Genomic DNA, 22,791 nt, shown 5'->3' with positions numbered 1-22,791 from the left:
TTAAGCTGAAGAATAAACAGAATAAGAATTTGGGAATGGATGAACTCTTTTCTTAATTAATTTTATCCTTTTATATCACATAAGTGTTAATTCCAAAGTTAGCTACTTTGAGACCTATAATTTGTTTTATCTTAGTGCCCTCTGTTCCTGCTTTCTTGAGGTTATCTGAATTTTTTACCACTCCATTCAATTAATATATTGCCTTCTAGGCATTACCTGTTTGCATTATATTTTCAGTGGTTGTTCTAAAAATTACAGTAAACACCCTTAAATTTTCTCAGTCTGGTTAAAGTTAATTTTGTACAACTTAAAAATCTTGTACCATACAGCTTTATTTAACACATACCCTATCCATTATGGTATAGTTTCATATGTATTACATCTTATGGGCATTGGAAACAGTGGAAGACGATGTTAAATTTTTTTTTTTTTTTGAGGAAGACTGGCCCTGAGCTAACACCTGTGCCCTCCTTCCTCTATTTTGTATGTGGGACACCACAACAGCATGGCTTGATGAGTGCTGCATGGGTCTGCACCCGGGATCTGAACCTGCGAACCCTGGGCCACCGAAGTGGAGCACACGAGCTTGATCACTACACCACTGGGTCAGCCCTGACAATGTTACAATTTTTGCTTTAAATAGTCATATATACTGTAAGGAAATCAACAGAAAGTAGTCTTTAATATTTATCCAGATATTTACAATTTTTTATGATCTTCTTACCTTCTCAAATACCCAGTTTTCCTTTGGGTACTATTACTCATAAGCCTGAAGAATTTCCTCCATTTAGCATTTCTTGTAATGCAGGACTGCTGGTGATGGATGTTCCTAGTAATTTTTTTGAAGTGTTTTAATTTATTTCCATTCTTGAAAGATATCATTGACATAGAATTCTGGGTTGGCAGGTTTTATTTTTTTTCTTGAGATGAATATTCTATTATCTTGTTTTCATTATTTCTAATAAATTTATGGCCATATAAAGTGTCATTATTCTCTAGTTGCTTTCAAGATTTTCTCTCTATCACTTTCAGAAGTTTGACTATAATGTATCCATTATTACTTAGTTTTTATTTATCTTGTTTGGGTATTACTGGGCTTCCTGAATCTAACTTTCTGTTTTTCAACAAATTTGGAATGGTTTCAGCCATTATTTCTTCAAATATTTTTCTGCCAAGTGTTTTCCTCTCCTTGTAAGATTCTAATTACATGTGTTATAACTTTCGATGCTATCACATTGGTCTCGTTTTTAAAAAGTACTTTTGCCCTTTTCCTCAGATTGAATTATTTCTATTGATTTCTGTCAAAGTTAATTGGCTCTTTGTCATATGCATTGTGCTGTGATACCTATAAAGTGGATTGCGTGTTTTACACATCCTACATTTTGTTGCGAATGTTCTGTTTTATATCATTTGCTGAGATTTAGCATTTTGCATATTGTAAGCATATTTTCTTATACATACTTGAGCATCATTTAAATACAACTTTAAAAACATTTGTCTGGGGACCGGCCCAGTGGTGAAGCAGTTAAGTTGACATGCTATGCTTCAGTGACCTGGGGTTTGCTGGTTTGGATCCTGGGCGTGAACCTAAGCAGTGATTGTGAAGCCATGCTGTGGCAGGCATCCCACATATAAAGTAGAGGAAGATGAGCATAGACGTTAGCTCAGGGTTAATCTTTCTCCAAAAAAAATTTGTCTGATAATTTACAAATCTGGGTCATCTTCAGAGTGATCTTATTTTATTGTCATTTTTCTTGAGACAGGTCACATTTTTCTGTTTGTTTTTTTTTTAATGTTACTTTAAATCTCGACACTCTTGAGAAGACTCTGGATTCGATTATATTTCTCTAAAGAGTGTTGGTGTTATTATTTAGAAGGCAATTAAATTAGCTGAACTAGCACTGAAAACTGTCTCTTGGTTGACAACTCAAATCATGTCTCAGCTCTATAATTTGTCTTTAGGTGCAGTCTTGTTCACACAAGGATTGTTTTGGTGTCAGTCAGAATTTGGGGCAGAGTTTGGACACTGCATTTATTACTGCCACTTTTCGGCACTCTCCTTTCTGGGATCCTGCTGTCATTTTTTAGCCCTGTTGTTGTCCCGAGCTCTATCCTCTACTTTTTTTTAGAAAGGAAAGACTGCAAGGTGTTTATTGGAGTTTTAGACAAATAAATGAAGCTGAACTTGGTCTGCCTTCAGGCTAAAAATTGTAATACCAGGTAACTCTTTTTGTGTCATTTTCTTCTTCCAAGTCCAAACTACTTTTCCAAAACTCTGACTTTCCCCTCCTTCAACCTCCAGGGTGATGTGTGTATGCATGTGTGTGCTTTGTCCAGAGTTTATAATTGTTATCAGTGGTAGGGTCCAGCAGCAGCTTGCTTAGCCATACCAGAAACAGAAGCTCAAATTCCTTTGGATTTAAGTGTTTTTTTCTTTAGTTTGAAAACATCTTCAGTTGTTTTACGTCTGAGGACCTCATGATCTCTATAGTACTTACTAAAATTTGAAGCACTATTTGTTGCTGGCATTTTATTATTGGTAGATATTTATGCATTTTACTACTGTGGTAACCAAATGTTGTTTATGAATTTTATTCCAGAATCTTTGATAGGAAATCTTAGATAACATTAACATATGTAGTTTGGAACAAAAAGTGAAATAGAAAAGGAAAATATAAACCTTAGGTAGAGAAAAACATTGGATTCATTCAATTAGTGTGTGGTCATTACCCAATTCAGTCTTTGGGGGAAGAAAATGTAAATTTTTGCATGTTGTCTTGGGAGGAACCACAAAGAAATAATGGTTGTAATTAATGGAGGAGACTCATAAAATGTAGAGCAGAACAACACTTTTTAAATGTTAATGTCTTATTTTATCCATAACATTAATTACCAGTAAACAAAATATTCAGATTAGTAACTTTGGCACACAAGCTTGGACATGAACAAAACAGTCCTTTTTACCACAGGGCGAATGTGCTGTATTAGAATTTACGCTCACTCATCCTTGAAATTTATACCATACTGCTTGCTCCCCATATATGCATTTATCAAAGACCCTGGTGAAAGTATCTACATGACAATCATTACTATTATACAAAATTATCTCATAATAACTTTTGGCACAAAGGAAACAAAAACATAGATGAGAAGTTAAGAAAATATTAACATTTTTTCTATTTCCCAATATTTTCCTTTCACAAAAAAACATTTCACAAAATATAATGGGAAAAACGTCCTCATAGCTGTTATGGTACATTAGATTATTTTTCAGTGAACTTACATTTTCTCCTTCTGACCACTATGAGAAGAGTATATTTTGTAGAGAATTAATGATAGGTTTGGCCCTGTGACTTGTTTTGACAAGACAATGTGAGTGGGAAAGTGATGGCTTATGAGTTCTGAACCCAGGCATAAAGAAGTACATTTCTGCTTGGCCCCCTGAAAGCTACTAATCTCTGCTATAGAAGATCATGTACAAGGTAGCCCATTGTTCTGAGAATAATATATATAAAAAGGATCTGAGCTGAATCTGTGGTCTGGAGGTTAGCCCATGTATACCTAGCCTACCTCAACTGAAACCCAGCCAAAAGATAAATGGGAGAATGAGAAATAAATGATTATTTTTAAGTGTCAATGCCATCTTGCTTTGTTTATAACACAACTTTAGCAATTACATATAGCTACAACTTACATATTGAATAATATTAATTTTTAACATTTATATATTTTTCTCAATATGAATATGGGAATAAATATAGAAAACTAAAGAAAATGTCCATATTCAAAGAGATAAATGTATATGAAATGTTAATTTATTTTGCAAATGATCATCATGTATAGGATCTCTCCCTCTTGTAATTGAATGATGGCGGAATTGTGTCTGAATATTGTCAAATAACTAAAGTTTATTCTGAGTTCTCTCAATGAATATTTGTCTGAGCCCCACAAATATTTTTACACTTTTGATTTTTAAAATTATTTAACATTTTATTTTTTTCCTCAAACTATTTTTCTAAGCATGGTAATAAACGTTGACAGAAGGTGGGAGATAGAAAATTCAATAAAACAAGATACCTTCCAAAATATCTGAAATCCAGTAGAGGAAAAGAAAACATTAAAAAATCAAAGGACACTATTATTATCCAATGAAAATACCAGTTTCCACCAAAAATATGAATCTATCATTGAGAATGCTGTACTAAAACAGATTCAGAAGATAGATGTTGGTTCCATTCTCTGAGGAAGTTGGGCAGATCCAAATGGCTCTTATACAGCAAGCTTGCGGTTGTTGCGTAGTAACCTTGAGGGCCAATTAATTTATTAAACTCAGCTCCAAATCTATCCTTCATTGCCCTTTTTTGAGATAATAGAGTATATCTTATAAACTCTTCTCCCTTGTCAGCTCGCGTGATGCTAAGTTTTGTCAGTAAAAGGCACTGGACAGGCACTGCAGGAGAAACAGCTCTTCTTCATGGTTTCATGGAATTTTCTCTACTTTGGCTACTACAGTGTGGTTGCCAGCTGCATGCACGCAGGAAGTCCTGTGATATTCACTCTCCAGCAAGTTTTTGTGTCCAGTCCCATTCATAATTCCCTGCCCTCCAGTCTCTGCCTGCTGACAATCTGGCAAGGAGGTCTTCTTGCTTGCCTGTCACAGACAGATCCATCCTCACCAATTTCAGCCTGCTGACTGAGGAACTACTCTGTTCCAGGGCGCTCCAGTGAATGTGTCTGCCATGAAGTTGCCTGCAGCCACAACGTCTTCAGTGATGTCTAAAACCCATCCTCAGGGAATAGATCTGGCTGCAAAGTGATTCCTTCCTTGGGTGCTCTCCTTTAACCTGAAGGTATTCTTTGTAATTTTCCTTTATCCTCTCTTAGTAGGCAATTTCTTACAAATAGTAAATAATTATTTACATAAATCTTCCTTTGATTTCTGTCTCCTTGACTGTGACTTATACACCTTACCTTACACCCTCAGGTAAGGTGGGATAAATCAATTAATTTGAAAATATGAGTGGAATTACTCAACTTACTGAAGATAGAAATAACAGTTCTTGATGTTATTATTTGCAATTTATACATGATTTATTTTAATAAATTGCAAAAGCTTAAGAAATTGATAATATGTACCTGGGTATATATTTTGAAAATTAATATACACAAAGATTTAAAAATAAAGTGAAGCCTCAGGCAAACTATGGACTTTAGGTGATTTTGATGCATTAATATGGATTCATCCTTGGTAACAATTGTCCACTCTGGTCAGTGATGTTGATAATGGGGGAGGCTATGTATGTGTGGGGCCAGGAGGGATAAGGGAAATCTCTGTACCTTCCTCTTAATTTTGTTATGAACCCAAACCTGCTCTAAAATATAGTATCTTAAATAATTCTAAGAAAATAATTGTATGGCTTTTGAAGAAACTACAAATATGCTCCTTATTGATGGTGAAAGAGCAGTATATCAAATTTAGGTAAGCTAAACTGCCTGGTGCTTACAAACATACATTCTTATTTCCAAACATGATGCAGAAGAAAGCGTGTTTTTCTGATAATTCAAATATGTACAGTTATTGTCCCTATCTAAAGATATTGGGAACCTGAAATACAAAGAATAATACATCATTAATATTGGTAATCTGTAACTTTCTATTTTAATCAATAAACAACACATTTAGACCAATAGCCCCATATCTAAATCTGAATATTTCCCATATATTTTTCTGTGGAAACACTTAAATAATTGTGTTTATATAATTACTTGTGTATTTCTTTTTTTTCCTTCTAAGATTAATTCCTTCAAGGTAAAATATGAGTTCTCAAGAAACTTACAGTTTGGAAGAGAAAGTTGAGCCATTTGACCACACCCATGAATTATTATTGGTTCTTTGGGAGAGTCCAATCCATGAAAAAACACTCAAGGAGTTCAAAAAATTCTATGAGAAAAGACATTTTACTAGAAGTCAATTAAAAACTTTTATACTAATTAGGATTTGGTAACAACAAATGAAGTTAATTCTTTCTTATTTTATAGAGTCTTTCAATTTACAATATAACGTTACACACGGGATACATTATAAAAATGTATTATGACTAAATGAAGAGGGCACATTGAAACAATGACAGTTTCAGGGCTCTGAAAACTGATCGAAGGTTAACGATAATTTGAGAAGTATTTATTATTGGAAAACTGACTAGAGATTCAAGTAAAAATGGAGCCAACTTCTAATCTTCTTGCCTAGGACTGCTCCCACATCTGCCCTCCTGCCCAGCCCAGCCCAGAGAGCAAGAAGAATTGCAATTTGTACAATATGGATAAGGCTGAAAGAAATCAACAATGTTGCTGATACGGGGCAGACTTGATTAGCAGATGGGAATGGGTCACTAAATAGCCCGCTAGTATTTCAGTTCAACGTGTCAAACTTCCTAGGTAATTAATGAGGAAAACCATCCTTTTTTAGTCCAAGGTTGTGATCTCCTTTGTGTCAAGCACAGTGCCAGCTGTATATAATGGGAAGGTACTGAAACCAAGACTACGATGAAAGAGATGACATTAGATCTACGCATTCTTGGATGATGGAAAAAATGTGTAGATGTGTAGAAGAGACAAAAATGATACTAGTAAAAGGTAAAAACGAAGGGAGACTTGAGATCTGATTTCAAAGTTTTGAGCATTCTCCAAAACAGACACACACACACCCCAAATGGTAGAAGATGGAAGCTCTACTGACTTACGGCATTTGAATAAAGCCCATTGAAAAATCATTGCTTCACAACTAAGCTATGCAATCACAAGGGCAATCCCTAAGAAGTCAGGCTGAAAAGTAAAAATAAACAGTAAGAATTTTTAAAAACTGAGCAGAAATATCACAGGCACACTTTAGAGAAGATGCTGCAGCAAAAGTTTATGCAAGTTACAAAAAGTAATAAGTGTAAGGTGGGACTGGCCCAGTGGAATAACTGTTAAGTTCATGTGCTCCACTTCGGCAGCATGGGGTTTGTGGGTTCAGATCCCGGGTGCAGACTTACACATCACTCATCAAGTTATGCTGTGGCACGGCCCCACATGCAAAATAGAGGAAGATTGGAATAGATGTTAGCTCAGGGACAATCTTCCTCACCAAATATGATTATGATAATAATAATAATAACAACAAATATAAGGAAACTGAAGCAGAATCCATGTTTACTACAGTATATTACCAAAAATGTCTACTTAAAACATAGAAAGCATGCAAATAAACTAAAAATTGTTTGACATACTCAGGGAAAAAATCAGACAATGGAATCCTTCACTGGGATAAAATGTTAGATTTATTAGAAAAAATATATAGAGGAATTATTATAAATACACATAAATTATAAAGAAAATTGTGTTCAAATAATTATATGAAAATACGATGGCAGTGACAAAACCAGTAGGAAATGTCAATAGAGAAATGCAAACTATAAATGGACCAAACAGAAATGCTTAGTTGAAAAATACATTACCTGAAATGAACAATTCACTAAATTGATTCTACAGAAAATTTGAGATGCAGAAAAAAGAACTGATGAAATTGAGGATCGAGTAATAGAAATTATTCATCCCAGAAGGTGACTGAGAAGAATTAACACAGTTCAGAGACTTTTGAAACAGTATTAAGAAAACCCATATGGGTGTAAACATAGACTGAGAAGAAGAAGAAAGACAGAAAAGGACAGAAAAATAATTATAAGACAATGAATGAATAACTTCTTAATTTTGAGTTTAAAAATATTTATAGACCCAAAGGGCTTAGCAAATACTAATAGACTCAGCACATTGAAATCCACATCTCAAAACAGCACAATCAAATGAATGAAGAACATTTGAAGACAAAGACAAAGAAGTAATCTTGAGGGAACAAGCAGGATTGTTATGACTTGAGTCAATGTGCCAATCAGAGAATGAGTGAGATATTTCCCACCTCTAGCAACACATAGGTCAAATTACCTCACACAAAATCCATATTTTCCTGAAAACTATTCCACATTGGAGGGGGGTGACATTAGCAAGATCGAGGAACAGGAAGCCGCAGACCCTCATTCCCTCACAGAAACAACAACTCAACAATATATCCAGAAATAAACCCATTTATAATGATTTTCTACAAGGTCTAATGATTTTCTACAAGGGTGTCAAGAACATTCAATGGAGAAAGGATAGTATCTTCCACAAATGGTGCTGGAAAAGCTGACTATTTTCATGCAAAATAATGAAGCTGGAAGTTTACATTACACCATATACAAAAGGTAACTCAAAATGGATTAAAGACCTAAACATAAGACCTAAAATTCCTGGAAGAAAACATGCGGGGGAAGGTAATGACACTGTATTTGGCAATGATTTCTTGGATGCACAATAAAAGCACAGGCAACAAAAGTAAAAGTAGACAAATGGGACTACATCAAACTGAAACACTCTGCATCACAGGACACAATCACGAGTGAAAAGACAAGGTCCAGAATAGGAGAAAATATTTAAATATCATATCTGATAAGGAGTTAATATCCAAAATATATAAGGAACCTCTGTAGTGCAACAATTTAAAACCAAATAACTCAATTATAAATTGGGCAAATTCAGAGAATTTTCCAAAGAAGATGTGCAAATGACCAAACATGAAAATATGCTCAATATCATTAATTATTAGAGAAATGCAAATCAAAACCACAATTAAATATCACCTTATACCCATTAGGACAGCTACTATAAAAAACTCAGAAAATAACAAGTACTGAGGAGAATGTGGAGAAAAAAGAACCTTTGTATACTGTTGGTAGGAATGTAAATTGGTCAGCCATTATGGAAAACAGCATGGAATATTCTCAAAAAATTAAAAATAGAATTACCATATGAATCAGCAATCCCACAAGTGAAAATATATCCAAAGGAATCAAAAGCAAGATCTCAAAGAGATATTTGCACACTTATGTTCATTGCAGAATTATTCACCATAACCAAGATGTAGAAGCAACCAAATTTCCACTGATGGATGAATGAAGAAAATACAGTATATATATATAATGCAATATTATTCAGCCTTAAAAAGAAGGAAATCTAGTCACATAATACAACATGGATGAAACTCCAGGCTATTAAGCTAAGTGAAATAAGCCAGTCACAAAAAAATCCAAATGATTCCAATAATATGAGGTGTCTAAAGTAGACAAACTCAGGGAAACAGAAAGTAGAATGGTTATTGCTAAGGGTTGGGGGTTTAGTGGACCAAGGGGAATTATTGGTCAATGTGTACAGAGTTTCAGTTTTATGAGGAGAAAAAGTTCTAGAGAACTGTTGCACAGCAAGGCAAATATAGTCAACAATGATAAACGGTACACTTAAAAATGGTTAAGATGTATGATATAGTTAAAATGTAATGGATAAGATGAAAGATATTGTATGAGTAAACTTTATGACATTCTAAAAAAGACAATAGCGTGGAGACAGTAAAAAGATCAGTGATTATCAGGGTTAGAGGGAAGGGAACAATTAATAGGTAGAGCAAAGAGGATTTTTAGGGCAGTGAAAGTATTCTCTATAATTCTATAATGGTGCATACATGTCATTATATTTTTGTCCAAACTCATGAAATGTACACCACCAAGAGTCAACCTTAATGTATATTACAATCTTTGGGTGATAAAAATGTATCAACATAGGTACATCAATTGTAGCATATGTACCACTCTGGTGGGAGATATTGATAATGGGAGAAGCTATGCATGCGTAGACAGTAGGAGTGTATGGGAAATCTCTGTACCTTGTCTCAACTTAGTTGGAAACCTAAAACTGCTCTTAGAAAATATAGTTATTTTTTTTAAATGGGTCGTAAGGTAAATTTTATGTTACGTGTTCTTTTTTTACTACAAAATTTGAAAAATAAAATAAAAAGCAAAAAAAACATGAAAGAGGTAATCTTAAAATCAGCAAGAGAAAAACCATCCATTACATATAAGAAAATAACAATACAATTAGCAGATGCATTCTCATTAGAAGCAATGAAGAATAGAAGGCGGGGAATGACATACTCAAAGAGCTGAATGTACTGCAAAGAAAAAAAAAGCTTTGTCAAACAAGAATTCTAAATTCAGCAAAAGAATCCTTCAATAAAGAAGATGAAATAGGATCTTACAGCATACACAAAACAGATTTTCTTGTTAACTGACCTGCCCTCCAAAAATATTCTTCAGGCTAAAAGTAAATGATACTGGAGGATAACTCATATCCATAAGAAGGGATGAAGAGTAGCAGAAATGGTAAATATGTGGGTAAATAAGGGTTGTTGTGTATGTGTGTTTTCTTCTCTGAATTTCTTCTAAAAATAAGATTATTTAAAGTAATCATTATAATACTGTATGATTGGGTCTATAACATATATGGGTGATACTTTGTGCTGGTATGTGGATGCCTTTGGGTGAGGGGAGTAAAACCTTATTTTTTAACATTTGTAGATTTCTGTCTTGCAAAGACACCTAGAATGGTTCATTTCAACTGACGAATGTGAAATAATGAATGCAGTACTAGAAAGGATGTGTATAATTAGTGTTCACAAACCTGTGCTAGCTGGCTTCAGTACAGCACTGTTAGAAGCAATCGTAAGATAACAAAGGAGGCAGAGACAAAATGGAGCTATGTTGATGCTAAATTTCTATATTTTACTGGAATTTAGTCAGAATTAACTTGAGTAGATGGTGAACAGTTAAAGATATAATTGTAACATCCTCAGCAACTACTAGGAAAATAATTAAAAAAATATAGTCAAACTATCAATAAAGGAATTAAATTGGAACACTAAAATAATATGTATTTAACACAAAAGATGTCAGGAAAGGTGGAAGAAAGAACAAGAGATATAAACATAGAATAAATAGTAAAACAGCAGACCTAAATCCAACTATACCAATAATTACATTAAATGTGAATGAATAAACATTCCAATCAAAAGATAGAAATTGTCATACTGAATAAAAAGGTAAGATCCATCTATATGTTTTCTATAACAAACAGACTTCAGATTCAAAGGCAGAAATAGGCGATGGGGCTGGCCTGGTGGCATAGTGGTTAAGTTCGTGCACTCTGCTTTGGTGGCTTGGGGATTCCCAGGTTCGGGTCCCAGGTGTGGACCTACACAACACTCATCAAGCCATGCTGTGGCAGCATCCCATGTACAAAATAGAGGAAGATTGGCACAGATGTTAGAAGATGGGCACAGATATGAATGATAATAAAATGAGAATATATAAAAATTTTAGGTTGGAACTAAAGTAGTACTTAGAGACAACTCATATCTCTGTCTCATGTTCAAAAGGAAGAATATTCTAAAATGAATGATCTGAGAAGCTTCCCTCTCAAGAAGCTATAAAAGGAAGAGTCAATTAAAGTTATAGAAGGAAGAAATGATAAATATATTTTTAGTCAAAAGTTTATGCTGAAATCTGTATAGTAGAATAACTCATGGTAGCTCCAAATGCAACAATGTTCAAAATACCCTTGAGCATCAGCAATAGAATGGATAAGTGCATTATAGTATAATTAGACAATGGCACCAAGGAGGTATGGACCATCTACAATTTCGTGCAAAAATATGGGTGAATCTCACAAGTTTAGCTTTCCTGAAAATGCCAAAAATAAAGAATATATACTACATGATTCCATATCTATAAATTATTATTTTTTGCAGAAAAGAACAGGAGGGGGTCATTTTTTAGTGCTTGCAAAACTCATTTTCTCATTCTAGATTATAGTTACACTTGATGAAAATTCTGCAGTCTGTTGGTATATATAACAAGCGCATCCATTTGTATGTATATTATACTCAATACCACTATCCTAAGAGAATGTTATAAAAATATGTAAACACATCTTAAAATAAACATAAAATGGAAAAAATCCTAACAAATACAGCTTGTGAAAACTAAAACAAAAAGAAATAAAGATACCAGAATTGTCTTACAACTTCTAATAGAATTTTATCTATAAATATCAAAAAAATTTCCACACTCAGTTGCAGATCATTTCAATGTTGATGTAAGCAATATTTACAATGAGAAATATAATGCTAAGACTACAAAATCTCTTGCAGGGTAGAGAAGAGTGAAAACACATCCACGAAGATGAATGAGGCTAATAAAATGTGTGTGGTACATGCATTTTGATGGGCATATCACACACAAAAAATGAAATTACATACCAGCAGCAATTATACATAGTTATTAAGAATTCCAGCAATATATAAAAATAACGGACTATGACATAAGTGGATTTATTGAGGCAGTATTAGGTTGGATTTACATTTGAAATTCCATAAAATTAATCCAATACATTAACAGAATAAAGAAGAAAAAATATGATTACTTTGTTACAGAAGGCATTTAATAAAATTGACATTCATACTTGCATTGAGAAGAAGCAATAGAATCTTTTAGAAAGATAGGAATAAAAAAGGAAACATCATGCAAGATTTAGAATAGACAAGATGGCTTTTAAAAAGAAGAACTAATATACACCTACTGTAAAAAAAAGCACAGCGTTTAAAGTATGGATTTGGCATAAAAACAGATAACTAGATTAATGAAAGAAGTTAGAAATTGCGATACTATACCCACACATTTATAGAAAGCAGACTTCAACAAAGATGCAAAATTATTCAATGAGGAAACTAAAGTCTTTTCAACAAATGTTGCAGAAACAATTGGTTGTTGATATGCAAAATAAAAAATAAATAATAATTTTATCCATACCTCACACTATATACAAAAATAAGCTGAAAAACGGTCATAAACTAAAGTGTAAACAACAAAACTTCAAAAAGATATATTAGAAAAACCTACACAACCTTGGGTTAGGTGGAGATTTCAAGTAGTAAACTTGGAGAAAATATTTGCAAACCAGATATCTGATAAAAGATTTGAACAAGGACACATAAAGAACTCTCAAAATACAAACCAAAAAAGAAAATATTTCAATAGATACTTCACCAAAAAAGATACGTGGATTGCAAATAAATAAATACATGAAAACATGTTCAACACTATTAGTCTCAGGAAAATTCAAATTAAAACTGGTACAGATCAGACTTCCTGTTCTGAAAAGAGGAGTGGATACTACTTTTCCCTATTCTTCCCAGGAATAATATTTTATAACGTTAAAAAAATTCTGGCCATTAAAAGACTCCAATATGAGGGTAAAACTGTAAGTCACAGAGTCAAAAAAGCTATTTACATCTCATAAAATCAAAAAAGAGCTCATATCCAAAGTATAACAAGAAGTTCTAAGAAGGAAAAAGATGGACACCACATAGGAGAAATGGGCAAGAGACACGAACAGGCACTTCTCATTCTCACAAAAGAGACTATCCTAGTGATTAAGAGTCCAGAAAAATGTGTTGAATTTAACAGTTCTCAGGAAAATGCTTTTTAAAGTGATCAAGATAATTATATAACAATCAGAACTTACAATATGAATTTCTGAGAGTACTAAGTTTTTGGAACAAGGGACCATTGAGTAAAATGTGTATTTACACAACAAACTAGAAAAATTTGGAAATAATTTAATAAATTTGACATATACGTATATTTATGACCCTGCAATTTCACTATGGTGCAGAGGATAATATATTATAACCATACAGAAATACAATTAACGTAAGTGTATTTGTAAATTATTATTATATTATTGTAAGTATATTTATATTCTATAATATAGTTTATTATATCTGATTCATTTGTATATAATACATAAATTACAAAAACAATATGCATGGGAAAATGCATACACGAGGATTTTCATTATATAGGCATTTATAATAGCTAGATATTAAAAAGCAACTAAATTTCTATCTCAGCAGAATAGATTAAAAATGTCACATTAATATAACATAATACAGAAGTGAAAATTAATGAACTAAGATAAATGTAATAATATGAATGAATTGCTATATATCATGTGGGAGTAAAAGGAGACACATATAAAAATGTATACTGAATGTCCCATTTATATAAAGTTTAAAATTAAGCAACGATAATTTATAATATTAAAAATCAGAATAGTGGCTAAGTGAGGAGGGAAGAGAAGTGATGACAGTACTCAGGGGTGGGGCTGCTGGAGGTCTGGACATCTATTTCATGACCTTATTTGTAATTACATGGTTCTATTCACTTTGTAATCAACCTGAACAATTGTGATATGTTGAGTTTCCTTGATGTATGGTAAAATTGAACAGTAAAATTTATTTTAGAACAAAAGGCATTTTTCAAAACAGCTTTTCTATGAAAAGTGAGAACTGGAAATTATTAAATGCACATTAGTGATATAAACATATAAGTAAAATATTATTAAGTCCAACTATGGAATAGTAACAGACTTTAAAATAAAAACTACAAATATGTACAAAGTTATGGATGACCTACAAATACCACGTTAACTGAAATTTGCTTTTAATAAAATGTTAAAAACATTAACAACCTTACCATTTCTTCTTCATTATCTATATAAAGCAGATTAGAGTTCTTAGAAGTACAGGCCATCAGACTCTCATTCCATGCTTTTCTTTCAATACTAATGTAATAGCAATTGTTGGAATAGGTTAACCACTCCTCTGGACAACGACGACAATGATGTGCTGAAGAAAGGTTATGAATTATTATCTAAAAACAATTTGAATTTTAATAAATGAAAATTAACTTACATATTTCCATAGGTAGAAACATATATGTACATAACACCTATTCAAACTCACAGGCTTGTATATATAAAACAGATCACACTCATACACACACGTACAGAGAAGGGTCAGCCTCTCATCCCCTAATTTATATGCTCATAAAAAATAAATGCACAAAAATATTCACTCTACATATGTCCTGAAATTCAATAAACAAAACCACTTTTTAGAGTAGTAGTGTTATCTCTTATCAGTAGAAAATTTAGGCCAATCTAAAACAATGGGTATTGTGATTTTAAATGAATATATCTTCATATTGTTGCATAAGAAGGAATACTCTACTCTCATCATTTTTATGAACATTTGTTACCTGACAATTCGTTGTCCCCCAAAAATCTATTATCACTCTTCACTAGCGTAAGATAGAGACAAAATAAAAACTATACTAATATCAGAACTTTGAAAATTATTGTATACCTTTTTGGCTCCTTGTTATCAGGGATGAATTATTCTGCTCCAAGATTACAGTAGCTAGAAATATTAAAGTAATTATTACAGAAATTAATATTGATTGATCTAAATAACTCATAATAATTTTAGTTTCTTACCTTGAAATTGATGTATTGTTTAGAATTAGAATAATCTGGAAAAATATGACTTTACCAAAAAACTAATGAAGTAACGAAGATTGGGGGAAAAATATTTCAAAATCCTAAAGGACCAACTTCACCATCTTTTACATTACTTGGTTTAACCAATCTCAAGAATTAATTTACGTTTCTCAATAAGGTTGTTCAGTCTCTTAAAGCATGTCTTTGAGTTAAGAAATCAGATATATATATATATATTTATGTGTAATACTCTCTGCAATCATCCTGTTATTTATAATTTGACAAATTCAGAATATTCATTCTACATTTAGTCTAAATGCATACATTAAAATGAGAATTCTATATCACAATATTATGAAATGGATAGAGGCACTGACCATCAATAAAGTGAAAAATCTTCGTATAATTTTTCAAAATTTACTTACAGTGACTAAAGAGTATCATTTGTACTACAGTGTACATTAAGACAAGGCAGATGATTCCCAAGATCCCAGCAATTAGCTTCTCTGGAGATGGTGGTAAATCTACAGGGAGAGAAATCAAAACACTGAGAAAGGAGAGAGGGAGGCATTTGTTTAGACAGTTTACATACAAGAGAACCCACATTCACAGGGGATCACATACAGAAAACTTGGATCCAAAACCCATATCTACCATTGTAATCTTTCTTTCAGAATATTCTACAGCATTTTCAGTAAATGTAATCCTCCAGGAATTGTTGGTCAAAGACTACAAATTACAACAATGCTTGAAAAAAATTAGTCCTCAGATTTCATCTTAGAATATTGTGTTCCTGCTTCAAGCTCTGATCCTCACAAATAAAAACTACCTGAGCTTATTCTCTACCCTTTTCCCAAACCTCTGCACCCCAGCTGCACATCCTAGAACAGTTATACTGTGTGTCTATCAAATGTTTTACCTTTGTAGTGGTCATTCTTGTCATTCTCTTGAAGATCCTAGAAACATTTTAAAGGTTTAATTCCACATAAGTTATTTCCTGTTCAGTTACTGAAATGGATCTTAGTGTTCTTACCTTTCATTTGATATCTCCTTGAGTCCATAACCGGTTTCAGTTCTGAACAGTTTTCTCTTTGGTTATCCATCTCTGCAGCTGACTAATGACAAAGGCTGTCCTCAATGATGACTTTACTTTAGTTAATAGATGATGTATACAATGACGAGATCTCTAGTATCGTCAAATGAGTGTGGGGTGAGTAATAGTACTCATTCTGCAGTTGAACAATGTAAAAGTCTCGTTCTAATTTCCTTAGGGTTTACATAAGTGTTTCATGATAGGGTTGCTCAGATAGTTTTTAAAATGATATACTATATTTGACACAATATTCTTGGTTCGAGTAATGAAGAGCAATAAATTAGAGAGGAATAAAGAAGTTGATGCATAATAATATCCTTATTAATTTAAAGTCGGATTCCACAGAAACACTTTAACAGTATTAGAATAACTGTTAAAATTAAAATGCTGCATTGGGAAAAAAAAGCACCAATTTTTAAACATGTTAATGGTTAAAGATTGAGTGTTTTAAAGTTGCGGGAATAGTAGTGTTAGCATATACAGTAATTCCTGCACTAAATTACTTTTATTTAGTGACTTACATTTCTTTATTAAAAGTGGATGAGGTGTTACCAAATGATGTTTTATTTTGAATAATTGTGTATTTTTGAGGAACCATTACAATTTTAAAGAAATATTTTATATGTTTAACACTTATACATGACACACTAAACTTATCCAAAACCTAATAAATAAGGAAAACAAAACAATATAAAAAGGAATTTAGAAAAATATTATTTTGCACAAGTAATTGGCAATTGATTTAACAGCGAAGGTATGAAACCATAAAATGATAGAAGTGTAGATATTTATGGAAGAACACAGTTTGTGCAAACTTGCAGAAAGATTCTACAGCTGTCAAAGTCAGTAAGTGCAGCTTAAGTTGTGCAAGCAATTGTAATAAATCAGATAACGCAATTTAATAATTCAGTTAATGAGCTCTGTAGTCAGTTAGATCTGGAATTAATTCTGGGTTTGAAACTTACAACATGTGATCTTTAAAAAGTTACTTAGGGGGCTGGCCCCATGGCCGAGTGGTTAAGTTCCCTCGCTCTGCTGCAGGCGGCCCAGTGTTTCGTTGGTACGAATCCTGGGCGCAGACATGGCACTGCTCATCAAACCATGCTGAGGCGGCATCCCACATGCCACAACTAGAAGGACCCACAACTAAGAATACACAACTATGTACCAGGGGGCTTTGGGGAGAAAAAAGGAAAAAGATAAAATCTTTTAAAAAACAAAGTTGCTATAAAACTAGCAACCTAGTTTTATAACCTAAAATGAGAATAAATATATGTATGATATAATGCATATAAAACACTTAATAGTCTGGCATTATAACGTCTCAATAATGTTAGTTATTTTAATTATTGTTTTAACAGTTACCAATTTATTATTTCTGAACCATATCAGTTAGACAATATAACAATTCATTAGACAGGAGTTTCTTTATCGGTGTGGTACCCTTTTTTTTTTTGCAATGTTTTGGTCAATTTTTTAAAGTCTTTTGATTTTTTATAATTAGTTTAAATCAGCATTTTCTGGAAATACTTCATTCTGATTTTTATTAAAAATCGCACTACTTTTATTGTTTCTAAATAAGTGTATGGAGGATTATGTTTCACCTTAGGATGAGAGCATCTTAAGAATCTATTTTTAAAAGCTGGCTAAATATAAAATAATATCTATACTGATTATAAGATATACATTAGCTATTCATTGTCATGATCCTTATGGGATTCTTCCTTAAATTATATTGATTTATAAATCAAATTATGCATATGTGTATGCACTTGACTAGTTCTCTGCAGGCAAGAATTTCAATATTTATGAAATCCTTCAAAATATTTCATATTTTATGCTTGTTTTTGGCCCTGAATTATTCAAATAAAGATATCGATTTTCTTTTTGATTTGATTACATATTAATTGTGGCATCATATGTAGCATTTGTAACCTCTCACTAAATGAGAAAGGGCTAGTAGAGAGAAAGGAGAGTAATGTCACATACCTCTGTTGGTCAGAGAGTCGTGCATTCTCTAGTTGGAGACGAGGTTACACTTTCAAGCAAACAATAGCTGTGGTCTTCACAGACTGCCCTGTGAAGGCTCAGAGTGGAGATAGTGGACAAAGTAGATTTCTCATCAATGTGGTACTTATGGTTTGAACAGGAAATTCTTACACTTGGGCTATTTTGAAGGCATTTTATCTCCTCACACACTGTCAGAATAGAGGAGATGGAGCTTGTAGTGAGTCCATCAGCAAGTGCCTCTGAGAAATGGTTTTTATATTCTAAAAGATATCAAGGGAGAGCCTTCATCATTTGTGGTATTAACTTGCTTCCATCTCAATCACAAACACTAAAAACTTAGACCTTGTTGAGAGTATCTTAGATGTTTAAGTTCTACTTTTAAACAAGATTGCTAAATTTGGGGATTTCATACTCTTTTTCCTTTACTCTCAATGTCATTTCTATTATAGTGGAAAAAATTCTAAAATCATAATCCCATTAACAATAGATATTTAATGATATTTGTCACTAATTATTCAGAAGAATGACTCCATTTTCAACCTTATTGTAACTGTCACAATGATCATCAATTCCCAAACATCTTTGTCTCAATTTCTCTGCGTTAGTATTTAAAATTCCTGCATTCAATTTGATTATTCATAAATAAGTTATTTAGATATCCCCTGAAAAAAAAAGTCTCTGGGAAGGCTAACAGGTTAAACAATATTGAACTATATCACCATGGCAGAGATTGAAATATTATTCATTGATTCATCCTCCAATTATAATTAATTGTCTGTATTTTAATAGTAATATTTGTGGTAAATGACAAAAGCCCAAGTCTAACTATGTAGGGGGAAGAGAAAGATAATTTTTGAAAATCTAAGTTAACCAAAAAGTGGGAGTGGCCGAAAAAGTAGGCTTTTAAAAGAACATCTTGGGCCAGCCCAGTGGCGCAGCGGTTAAGTTTGCATGTTCTGCTTCAGCAGCCTGGGGTTCGCAGGTTCAGATCCCAGGTGCGGACATGGCACTGCTTGGCACACCATGCTGTGGTAGGCATCCGACATATAACGTAGAGGAAGATGGGCATGGATGTTACCTCAGGGCCAGTCTTCCTCAGCAAAAAAAAAAAAAAAAAAAGGATCAGTTAGCTCAGGGCTAATCTTCCTCAAAAAAAAATCTTAAATGACACATGAACATCAAAAGAAAGAAAACATTACATCTAAATGACCTAGTTTGTATCAAATAGAATTATTTTTATCATTCCTCATCTTGTATCAAGGAAAGAGGGAATGTTTACCTATAATTCTTAAAGAAATTAAAAATGGAAAGTACCTTATGATCCAACAATCCAACTTGTGGGCATATATCCCAAGGAAATGACTCCATTATCTCCAAGAGATACCTGTACTCCCATGTTCATTGCAGCATTATTCACAATAATGAGGTATGGAAACAACCTAAGTATCTATCAATGGATGAATGGATAAATAAATGTGGCTATGTATACAATGGATTGTTATTCAACCATAAGAAAAAGGAAATGTCATATGTGACAAGGATGAACTGAGAAGGCATTATGTGAAGTGAATAAGCCAGACAAAGAAAGACAAAAACTACATGGTAACATTTATATATAAAATCTAAAAAAAAAAAAAATCCAACTCATAGAAACAAAGAGTAGAAAAATGGTTACCAGGGACTGGGGGTGGAGAAAATAGTGAAGAGGCTAGTAAAAGAGTACAAATTTTCAGTTATAAGATGAATAAAGTTTGTGGATCTAGTGTATAACATGGTCGCTATAGTCAATGATACTGTATTGTTCATAACTGAAATTTACTAAAAGAGTAGAACTTAAATATTCTCACCCACAAAGAGGTAAAGACATAATTCACAGATTAACAACAATCCAATTGATATGCAATCCTACTGAATACAAAGCTCTATTAGAAAATCACATAATATGTTTTATCTCATTCTTTAAGTGTACCTTATAAAAGCCTTACAAATGATTCCATTACTTATTACTGTGTTGCATTCTGAGAAGTAAAATCGAGGTCAGAAAATTATGTCATAAAAGTACGGGGTTGATACTGACCCGGATATCAGTTTCCCCACATTAAACCCAACATATATGGGGTTAAAACCAAAACACTCATTCCCTGCTTACTCTCTGGCTTCCTGGCTCCAGAATCCACTATCCTCCATGGAGACAGACACCATCAAGGACAAGCACCTGGATTATCTCCTCCAGGCAGAGAGATACAGGCTCGTGGGAAAGCTGCTGACCGGCAAAGTCACAGGCTTCCTCCTCTCTGCAAACGGTCTCAAGGCCAAAGACAGGCTGGTGGGAAAGCTCCGACCAGCAAGGCCATAGACTTCCCCTCCCTTACCTAAAACCCCAAATAAAAACCCTTCCTTTTAGCTCTTCGGAGAGTTTGGGATTTAAGCATTAGCTGCCCTGTCTCCTTGCTCAGTGCTGTGCAAAAATAAAATTCCTACTTTCTTCCACCACACCCGCTGTCAGAGATTGGCTTGCTGCACAATGGGTGAGCAAACTCACTTCAGGTTCCGTAACAGGGTATTAAAAATCTGCAATTCATCAACACAAAAGAACAAAAAAGCTAACATGATCAACTTTCCCTAAGTGAGTAATATGCTTGCTCATTAGGAAAAAAGGTTAGCAGAAGTTATCCTATTATGAGACAACAAGGCTGAGTTATTTTGAGTTATAAGTTTGATCTTCATGCCATAACTAATTTTTTAAACTAATAAAATAAAGAAATGTGTTTGTGGCACCAAGGAAATTATTTCCATTACATCATTTGACAGAGAAAAAAATCTGATCAATGTGTTTACTTTTTAACCAATTGGCCTTGCTGTGTAGTTAGTCTAAAATGACTTATGTGGGAAATATTCACTAAAAAAGAAAATTACGTAACCTCAGGTATCATGTTTACTCATCATGATTTAAAAAATCTTTTTAAAATTTTTATGTATTTTTTTTTTTGAGGAAGATTAGCCCTGAGCTAAAATCTGCTGCCAATCCTCCTCTTTTTGCTGAGAATGACTGGCCCTGAGCTAACATCTGTGCCCATCTTCCTCTACTTTATATGTGGGATGGCTGCCACAGCATGGCTTGCCAAGCAGTAGTAGGTCCACACCTGGGATCTGAACCCCAGAATTTGAGAACTTAACTGCTGCGCCACCAGGCTGGCCCATCATTGTGGTTTTTTGCCATTCTTTTTCTAGTTATATTTTCTCTCCTCTGCCTTTTCCCTTTGTCCCTAAGCTATCAGAATCATTAAATGTTATAGGATAACGTAAACATGGTCTTCTAAAACTTGCAAACACAAATCGGCAAAAAATTACAATTCAGTCAAGTCTCTCTGCTTTGGATCAGGTTAGTTTAAATGTAACTCAAATAAATCAGTATTGACAAGTGATGACTTAAAAGAACAGATGAACAGCTTCAGCAGGTAATGAAAGAAACACATTGTAAATGGTATAAATTATAAACCTAATTCCTAGAAGAATGAACTATATTACAAATACGATTTATCTCTAAATCAAATTAATATTTTGACAATTTCTAAACAGAAATTGACTGTCAGAGAAATCATAGTCTAGTTAAGGAAAATCATATTGTATTATTTTGTATTAGCCATAAAACAGCTAAATAATTTCTACACAGATGAGATCCTATAATTTTACATCATCAGTTCCATATCTTGTGGATTTACCCACCCCTTTATGGAAGAAATTCTAGTTGACTGATGTCTATTATCTTTCATCTTTTGCTATACTCATATATTGGTCTGTGTCATTTGAATGTTGTATACTATGTTTTATTGACCCCTAAAATGAGAGAAGAGTTTAATCTGTAGAAAGAAGAAAACATACAATGTTAATAAAATTCAGAAATGTGTCATACAAAATGTGATATAGGTGTACATATGTATGAAGTAATTATTCCAAAATATTTATCATTACTATCTACTAAAATTAACATATTTGGTTTTCTGGTTGTTATATTTCAAAGAGTTAAGAATGTTTAAAGATTTGAAATGCCATGGAGAGATGAATACTAGGTGAACTGTTGCTTCTGATTTCATGTTCTGGACACTTTTCCCCCTCTCTTCTGAGAGCCTTCACATCACTCTGACAACATTTAATATATATATGTTGAAATCAAGTTTTCACAAACACCAAAGCAAATAGTATTTCCAGTTACAATGATACTAAAATGAAAGACTTGGACATTAAACCTGCTATTTTTGGTCATTTTCTGGTTTTCACCCTGTACTCAACAGGGTCACGCTCCCTTTCCCCAGCAAATTAATGTCCACTCAGAGCCTGTGAACATGACTTTATTTGGAAATAGAGTCTTTGAAGATGTAAAGAGT

The 22,791-nt window shown here is 33.2% G+C and overlaps 1 protein-coding gene across 1 annotated transcript in view; it reads right to left on the bottom strand.

Moving 5' to 3' along the window:
* Nucleotides 1–5,346: 5,346 nt before the first annotated feature.
* The window catches only part of LOC124242329 (NKG2-A/NKG2-B type II integral membrane protein-like), a 32,989-nt gene continuing 15,544 nt past the window's right edge, over nt 5,347–22,791 (bottom strand). The window contains exons 2-8 of the mRNA XM_046667301.1: nt 18,557–18,666; nt 16,223–16,259; nt 15,729–15,827; nt 15,170–15,223; nt 14,499–14,650; nt 5,838–5,941; nt 5,347–5,605 (exon numbers count right to left, since the gene is read on the bottom strand). Of these exons, the coding sequence (XP_046523257.1) occupies nt 5,485–5,605; nt 5,838–5,941; nt 14,499–14,650; nt 15,170–15,223; nt 15,729–15,827; nt 16,223–16,259; nt 18,557–18,666 (677 nt within the window). The 3' untranslated portion in view covers nt 5,347–5,484. The remainder of the gene's footprint in view (nt 5,606–5,837; nt 5,942–14,498; nt 14,651–15,169; nt 15,224–15,728; nt 15,828–16,222; nt 16,260–18,556; nt 18,667–22,791) is intronic.

Source organism: Equus quagga, chromosome 1 (assembly GCF_021613505.1).
Source record: "Equus quagga isolate Etosha38 chromosome 1, UCLA_HA_Equagga_1.0, whole genome shotgun sequence".
NCBI classification, from domain to species: Eukaryota; Metazoa; Chordata; class Mammalia; order Perissodactyla; family Equidae; genus Equus; species Equus quagga.
Note: the sequence above shows the minus strand (reverse complement) of the source record. Positions and strands in the feature narration are given on the sequence as shown.